The 9000-nt window shown below is 42.2% G+C and overlaps 1 protein-coding gene across 1 annotated transcript in view; it reads right to left on the bottom strand.

Moving 5' to 3' along the window:
• Positions 1-272: 272 nt before the first annotated feature.
• Positions 273-9000, bottom strand: part of pip5k1bb (phosphatidylinositol-4-phosphate 5-kinase, type I, beta b) — a 30562-nt gene continuing 21834 nt past the window's right edge. Inside the window, exons 8-15 of the mRNA XM_062543354.1 lie at positions 7855-8054; positions 7395-7478; positions 6682-6730; positions 6484-6568; positions 5595-5750; positions 3622-3757; positions 1415-1523; positions 273-1280 (exon numbers count right to left, since the gene is read on the bottom strand). Coding sequence (XP_062399338.1) covers positions 1278-1280; positions 1415-1523; positions 3622-3757; positions 5595-5750; positions 6484-6568; positions 6682-6730; positions 7395-7478; positions 7855-8054 — 822 coding nt within the window. The 3' untranslated portion in view covers positions 273-1277. The remainder of the gene's footprint in view (positions 1281-1414; positions 1524-3621; positions 3758-5594; positions 5751-6483; positions 6569-6681; positions 6731-7394; positions 7479-7854; positions 8055-9000) is intronic.

The following is a 9000-nucleotide window of genomic DNA, read 5'->3' as shown; positions in this document are numbered from 1 at the left end:
GGTTATCTGGCTTTCAGGTGAAATCTAATGTTTCAGTACAGAAAGTGCTGAAACATTGAACTGTTGGACATGCACCTTCAAACATTTTGAGAAGATCACATTATTTCCACCTGTAAAGGTAATAGTGAATTTTAGGTTGATCCTGAAATTTCACCTGAGAGCCGAATATCTCTGACTTTTTGTGAGTGGTTTGTATAGTCATTCTGAGGGTATGAAAATGACATAATATGACAAGTGCAAGCACTTTCATAGAAGAAACACAGACATTTGTGTATTGACAGTGATTTAATAAATTATGGTCTCAAAACCAACAAATGTGCAATTATAGAATTTAAAGAGATAACTTTGATATGGTCTCTCTAGAAACAGGTCAGCTGCGGAGCTGAACATGGTACACACACTAGCCTATCACTTATCTTTAAGTAATAAACAGGATGCAGAAATATGAAAAGGATATCCTGAGAAAATGCATTTTCAGTCATGACACCCTCACCCCAAAACATTCTTTACTCATCTAAAGGTCAACAATTATTTTCATTGTCTCATTGTGTTTTAGACGAAAAATTAACACAACAATGCTCATACTACATTTGTTTAAATGTGCGTTCTCATTGAAAGAGTTCAGGCTTGGCAACTCACCTAAACCAAATATATGAGACTATGTTTAATACAAACATACATACTATCCTTACAGAAAAAGTGCCATTTGGGAGAAGGTGATGAGCATCAGCCTTCTATTCCAACCTGCTTCCAAGCGCTCAAATATCCAGTCACAAAGTCACTTGTCAAGGCAGCCTCTAACCCATGCAAAGGTTTGTCTCTGTTGCCTCCCTCTGCTTGGTTTTGTTTTACGTTGAAATGGGCAGCATGTATCACATCAGCCTCACTATTTGGCGCTGTGTGGATATCAGGTGATGCACACACATCGGTGGGTCTTTACAGCTTTCAAATGCAACGTGAGTCTTGTATATTGTCCTGGGAGGGAAGCCGAGGAGGAGGTACACTGCCTTCTTCATGTCTGGAATGGATGTCATAAATGTTGATATTTCCCATGGATTTCTCACACTTCTGCATCAAGAGTCGTTTCCCCCCTGGTTGTTTGTTTTGGCAAAAGGCAAGGAATGGCATGCCATCTCTTGACAGCTGAGTAGATGGATGTGGCGGAGCAGAGAGTAGTGTTTGGGTAGGAACCTCTGCTTCGCCAGAGAAGAGTCGCAACCATCAGATGATTGAATAAATGCGCAGCGATGATGTTCGATGTCTTCTGACATTTGATTTCACTGCAAAATAAACGCAGACAAAAAAACAAATAAGACACCATGTTGGACATCATGAACTAACATTCCAGAATAATAATAGTGTTTTGATCGATACACGTATAAGTTAAAAACGTTTTATGACTTCCGAAACTTACTAAGTAGATATCAAAAGACCCGTCATCCCTGTCCATGGTGCTCTGCTCTGATGTCAGGCAGATGGCGCTGTCCTCCAAGGTGAAGGTGGAACTGGAAGCCGCATCATCCCTACAGAGGGAACACAGCCATGGAAATGAGCATGAAAAACAGAGCGGAGCTAACAGGCTGCTGGGGCAGATGTCTCAATGATCATTTGAATGCTGCACACCCCAACGCATACAGTGCAGTGACAAGGGAACTCTTGGGGGAAGAGTCCTCCTATTGTGACGTTGCAGGATGTGAATGATCATAATGTTAAAAGATGATAGCGTAAAAATGTAGAAAATACAAATAGCCCAGCAAAAACACTCGAAAAGAAAATAAATAAACCAACATGTAACCAGTGGAAAGAAACATGTTAGTACTTGTTCAGTGCTTTCAGGCATATTGATCTAGAGAGCTTTTCTTAATGACATTTTTATACAGTTAATCAATTTGAATTTCACATAGATGTGAAATGGATCGTCAACGCAGAGGCTGCGGCTGATTATAAAATAAGCCTGAACTTCGCTGATATTTCACTGCAAATGTAATCATTTTTGACAGCAAATATACGTGGCCTCTCACATAAAAATGTGCCATGAAAAAAAAAACCCTGCCCTAAAAAACATTACATAATGGGCTCCCAGCAAGCGACAGGGGGCAGCTGAAGACCAAGAGGCCTCAAGATCACCGGCTGGCTGCTGCTCACAGAAAGTCACCTGACTCCAGTTGCTCGAGTTTATTGCAGGAATGTGTTTACTGTTTTAGTGCCAGTAATTACGGCCAAAGATTTCACCAACTCCATCAAACCGTGGCAACGGGTACACCACTCACTTCCTGCCTTGCGATGTAAGCAAACAGATTATGTCTAGTTTTACATGCCTAGCCTCAGAGGCTACTCATTAACATATATTTACCTGCATCTATTCAAATCGTTTCCCAGTTTTTCGCATCGACGCGACTCTGTTGAGCATGGTGCCTATTACCTTATTTAGTGCTCTACATCATTTGTGTTGGATGGATTTGCTACAAATCCTGTCTCAATCCGTGCAGCAATCCATGCTTTACTTAAATGACATTATTGACGTTTTAAGTGGTTACCAGAAATCTTTGAAAGAAACACGAGCACTTTCTCATTTGATTATTTCTCTGTTTTTGGCGCGGTGCTCTTTTATACTCAGTCTAGTCATGGGGGCACTATTTTCAAACAAAATACCATCTTATCCAGACCATCTTAAATAAATATGTAAAAAAAATTACCCCTGGCCTGTTCTTTTGTGATGGTCTATTGGGAAGTGATAACGGCTTGTGTTTGGGTACACCCATCAACCATCACTAGCCAGCACCTCGGGCCACTGTAACAGCAATAGCCTGCTGCTTCCCTAGGCTCAAGTCACCTTCACATCAAACACCCTCTTTTGTCAGACTTTCTGTCAACAAACAATGGCAGAGTCAGACCCCCCTTTTAGACCCTGCTTAAATATTTAGTGAGTCTTTTGACAGGGAGTTTGGTAGCAAAACAGGTGCGTGACTGGTGCAAAAGATCAAGATTAGCGAGACGTCAACGGAGCGACCGTGAAAGAACAACACCAGGTGGAGGGTGTGGTGTGTGTGGCGTGGTGTTTTGAATGGATGAGAACAGCGAAAGGGTCAGATGACGGATCCGCGTATACACAGTGATCCTACAGGCTGGTCTTTTGTGCACTATTTTTCTCCCAATTCTTCGTATTTCTCTATGCGTTATGAGGACAATAGCTCTTTCCTCCAAAGAGAACATTGTTTCTCTACATCCTTATCTGTTAACCTATAATCAGGGTCGGTGCCATAACAGTGATTACGCAAGAAGACAGCAATGTATTTTCACCTGCACTGGTCTTTTTTAAAAATAATATTTTTAATATAATTATATATATATATATATATATATATATATATATATATATATATATAAAAACTGTATCAGTCATTTAGCTGATGCTCTTATCCTGAGGGATTTACAGTGAAATGCTTATAGATAGATAGATAGATAGATATACTTTATTCATCCCTAAGGGGAAATTATAGAGTACAATGGTAACAACCCCTAGAATCAAACGTAAAATTTTTGGGGTTACTCTTGACCTTTGGCCCAGACCCCTTACCACTAGAGCACTACCACCCTGTGTGTATGTTCTAAGGGCATTACCCGTCCTTGGAGTGGTCGTCCAGGTATTGCTCACTGACGAAGATGGACGAGGAGGAGATGGTGGTGCCCATGGACGAAGCCTCATACAGGGATGGCGTGACAGGGACCAGGTCAGGGCGGACGTAGGAGTCAAAACCTGCAACATGAAAATGTAAGGGTTACGGAACTTAGCAACTGGTTCACAAGAGTAGAAAGTTCCCTTTAAATGACTCAGCTGAACAAGAATGAATGAACTACAACAAAGGTTAGTGTCCGTGTCAGGGGCAATTCATTCAGAAACTCCTAATCATCACATTGTCTGTATTTCTGTAATGTATAGCCTAAATATTTATGGACAATATCCGTAAATGTTTCAGGAGGTTTTATTTGATTAACTGCATGAACATCCCAGTTATTATAAGATTTTTAAGTTTTCCAATTTTGTGTTTGCGCATATAAACATCATATCCCGATTTCAGAATCCCAGATAAGCCCTTATCCCGATCCCCTTGCCCCCAGTTATGCTAGCTGGAGTACTCCAAACATATACACAGCCCCATCTCTGACAGTTGCTAACAAATATTCTACAGCACTATGTGCAAGATAGATCGCTGATTAGAACAAAAGATAATAGAATGGCGCTCTCTAGAATCTTTGGCAAAAACATTGTAATCAGTAACCGGGATACTATCTATAATGTACACAAGGATATTAATAACCAGGTTTCTCTGTGTTCATGTTCATAACATCATATCCTCAATCTGATCAAAATCGGGATTAGCCATCATAACCAGTATACTGAAGTGCATATTGAAATACAGTCATTCACATGGACATAATGAGTATCTCGGTTATATATATATATATATATATATTTTATGTTTTCTGATTTTGTGCTCAGAACCCTGGATAAATAAGTTCATGGGATATGATGAGCAAACACAACATTAGAAAACTTAAAAACCTACTCAATGTCCATGTAAATGCAGTCATTGTTTACTCAACCTGAGTAAACTTGCTTCGAGGTGAATTAACTTTATCAGCACTTTGCCTGCCTCGTCCTACACTTGGCCTTCCTTTGTAAAAGGAACCCAGTAAAACTGCTGAGGTTCTGTTTTTCTCTTCCAGTAAATGGCATAGCAGGATCCGTCTTTGAACATGTAAGCTACATAAACCTTTCAGCAGCTCTGAAAAATACACAGGAGGAGACACGCGTCTCTTGAACGGAAGATTACTCATTGAGGCAGCTCTTTCTTAACAATGCATCTAATTGCAAAATAAGGGCAAGACAGTTCCTTCCTCTTTTGTACTGTCATTTCACAGGAAGGTCAGTGGTTAACATGGGTGAAAGCTCTCACTCTGTCCGTGTGAGGTCCTGCCCATGACTGAAGCAGGCCTCTGGCAGGCCATGATAATAATTCCAAGAAGTAGAGGCAGGCACCCAGATAACATCCTTCTTCGACTACAGACTGCGAGGGAAAGCTACGAGTGGGGGGCTGGCTGCATTGATGGCGGGAACTGGGTGTAAACCATATCTGAACCTTTCCTAATCACAGGCCAAGCCTTAATAAATGCTCCCTGATGTTTTATCATCTCATCCCGCCAGCTGGGCTTTAGCCTACAAGTCAGCTTAACATAATTTAAGCGCTTAATCTTTACTACTGTTTAATCTACTGTTTCTGTAAAGGTTTTCTAAGAACATCAGAACAGAAACTTATGAACAATTACATTAGACCCATGTTAGCCATGGAAATGCTGTGTTGTGATGCTAAACAGGATTAATCAGAAGACAGGGTTTGTTTGTTAACTAAAGCCTACCTTACACTGGCAAGATTCTTGAAAGACTGTAGTCTGAAGTCTGAATGAGGGGCATTAGTTAAAAGACTCCAATCTTTCAAGAATCTTTCCCAAATCTTGTCAGTGTAAGGTAGGCTTAAGATGAACACAAGTATTGAGCACAAAGGACAATGGCGTCCTCTGACTGACACGCCTACCTTGTCCATCCAAACTGGCCAGGCTCCGGGCCCCACCCAGTCTGTCCATCCTGGCGTCGTTCTTCTCCTCTTGCTGGGACGACAGGATCTCCTGCGAGGACGACTTTAAGGCAGCGATAGAGTTGCGCGTCCGTCTGCTGGGGGAGAACCGGGCCGCTAAAAAAAAAACCGAGGGGGAAGGGGAGAGGGGCGAGTGAGATTTCAGAGATTCTCATTACACATGCAGGCTGTCTTAGCGGAAAAAAAGCCCCCCTGGCTTCCCCCTGCTGCATTAATGAGTGGGGATGGTTATGTAATGGTCTCTTCCCCGGTACTTTGAAACTTCAGATGGAGAGCATAAAATAAAAATCCCTTTTACCACTCTCTGGTGTCAGACCATCCCTCTGTCTCAGTTCAAAAGACAACAAAACCAAATTCCTATCTCCCCATCTCGGTGAACATCTAAACAATGGGCTGGATCCCCTTGCTATGTTTCAAAAACATCAAATAAAATGAAAATGAATAAACATTCCACTGTAAATGTGATATGCTCACACGAGCTGAAGTGATCGTTTTGAAAGGCATGCTTTTGGGTCCACTGGCTAACTCCCTGTAATGCTGAGGCATCTGATGCTTGAGGTAGTTGCATTTTTCAAAGCAATTTAGGAACAAGACTATGACTGTATAATCCTTTTTGAAGTGCCTCCTTGGGCGGTGTATAGTATGGTGAGTGTACAGTATATGCATACTGTATTATGTATATTCTTGCGGCAATGAGAAAAAAAGGTTTACTTCAGCCAGTTTTAATTACTGTAGGTTGTATGGTTTTCAGCACTAGAATGTTCTAAAGGGATATAGGTTGGATGTGATATGCACAGTCGAAAAAAAAGAAAACAACATGTAGGCTTACTTTGCATTTTGCGGAACACTCTCGTGCTCATGAACTTGAGAAATCTGTTTGCGTAGAAACCTGGTCGGTGCACCGACACGGTGTCCTGGGGAAAAAAAGGTGAACAGAACAGTTGACGTTTCATTAGCGACTGTTTTCCAGAATATGCATGAGGCCTTCATCTGGCAGCGGTGCCGGGCACACACGGTGTTTACTTACCCCGTCATAGACAAGCGCTTTCCACGAGTGTTCCAGCTTCTTAATGAACCTTCACAAAAAACACAAACAAGAAAACAAACAGAAGAACAAAGGCTCGTGTCAGAAGACAGGATACACAAAAACTCATGAACAACGCCACCCACCGCACCCCTCCCAAGAGAATTACAAAAAAAAAACACAAGACCTTGAAATCAGAGATGGTTGCCCTGAGGCGAGAGAGAGCTAATATTAAAGTTATGTAACCAGTCATGCTGTCAGTGCCATTTCCATGTCTAATTACTGGCATGAGGGACAGGGAGCAGGAACAGATCTGAGATATCTGGCACAGGGACGGATTACACAATGGCCAAAGAGGAGGTCAGTTTCTCTGGAGAACTTCGACGAAGGGAACAGGGTGGAGAAGTTTGACCACTTCCTCTTTCTCTCCTCCGAAATTGCATTACGGCTGAATTAGTGATGGTCAGTGAACGAGCTGAACTCCATGGGTACAGTACATGGGAGCAGACTGAGCTGTTCTTGTTCTTTCCTTTGCAATTTTATCCAGTTCATTTGGCCAAGTTTCATTTCATCAATTTTGTGAGATGTCTGTTCCAAAATATACCTCTGCCAGCATTTTGCAAAATTGTTTTCTTTTACTTTTTCATTAGATTTAACGTCAGGAACTGAAATATAATACCTCGCTGATGACGCATGGGGAATCACGTTCGTCTTACCTGTAGGACTGAAGAATGTCGATAATTCCAAGGAAAATAAGCAGCTTCTCATCCTTGTGTGTTCTGCAAGGAATTCCACCCATTCTGCAAATACCAATTGAGAACAAAAAGATCATCAGATACTCCAGAGACGACTGAAGTTATTAGCTGCTCAGCAAAACCTTTATGGGAGCCAAAAAATAACACCGCAAGGAGCATGTGAGGAATCCTTTCACTTGTGATTTGCACACACAAGTGACGAATGTTTAGACACACACTAAAGTTTAATGGATACATTTAATAGGAATGTTTACAATATTAAGTTGGGAAGATGACAGCCATACTAATACAGACCATGAACCAGGCTCTGAGCCATTAGTCTGTTGACATGGTTGCCATGGCAGGGGCGAGTAAAAACAATGGCCCTGGAACACACAGTGATTACACACGGAAAAGATCGGGATGGGACTACGTCACTCACGTGTCATCAGTGGTCACAGCCTCTGCTGCCCTGCCGTCACCCTGGATGGACTCCATGGCCGTGGAGTAGAGGACCCTCTGGCCCAGCGGGCGCTTTCCGTCCACACCCACCTGGCCCGTCTCGCCCTCCCTCTGGCTGGGGTCCAGCACGTGCACCCCCAGCAGCAGACTGTAGTCCATGATCTTGAAGCTCTCCAGCACCTGGCCAGGGATCAGAGAACATGCCACCAGGAAATTGAAAAAGAGTTCTAAAAAAACAATATGGAAGGAATGTCAAAGGTCTGTTTGCAGCATTTAAGCAAGGAATGTCTTTCTTCCCTTTGACCAGTGTTTTGTTCTCCAAGACACATTTTTCAGATATGTGTTTTGGTTCTGTTTTCCTAGGCTACACATTGATTGGCGGTTTCTCTATTGAACTCTTAAGCAAGGGTTGAGAGTATATTGTTCCATTTTTTCCGGGTGGCGACTTTTAGTCTGATTAAAATTCAACAATTGGGTCAATCGCATTCAACGTGTTTGTCTGTACACATGGGTACAGCTGTTTTTAGGCCTTCTTTGTTTCCTTTGTTTAAATATTATCAACTAGAACTTTAGATGTGCAACTCACACTCGTTGTCGCTGATTGCCAGTGCTGGCCTTTAAGTTGTGTGCTGAGGGAGTCGTCTCTAAAACCAGTTGTTAGAACACACAAGGAAGCAAAGGGACTGGCCTTTTCAGAGTCAAGGAACCTAAGAGCGAGGATCATTACTGGCAATCCCCAAAGCACACACAGAATTCACTCACACAGACAGGTGTTTGCTGGCAGGAAGTGGAGGTCCTCCTTCTCATGTTACCCATGACCACAACTGTTCAAAGCAGCAGCTCTGGTCAGTATTAGGTTTGCATACACGATGGAGGAAAGGGTCTGACTCGCAAAACCACAATAAAATCTCATCATGACTGGAAGTTCAATGAAAACACAAATAATTGCCATTTTCCATGGGTCAGATTGGATCCCATCCATAGAGCTTGAACACCTGTTGTTGCGCAATGTACCAAGGAGGCAGGTACTACGTGCACATTTGTTGATACAATCTCTGTTTTGCATGGGGTGATATTCGAGTCACCTCCAACCCATTCAAATGACTTGCCTTTACAAGAAGAAAAA

This window comes from Sardina pilchardus, chromosome 8 (genome assembly GCF_963854185.1).
Source record: "Sardina pilchardus chromosome 8, fSarPil1.1, whole genome shotgun sequence".
NCBI classification, from domain to species: domain Eukaryota; kingdom Metazoa; phylum Chordata; class Actinopteri; order Clupeiformes; family Clupeidae; genus Sardina; species Sardina pilchardus.
This window is presented reverse-complemented; position numbering and strand designations above follow the sequence as displayed.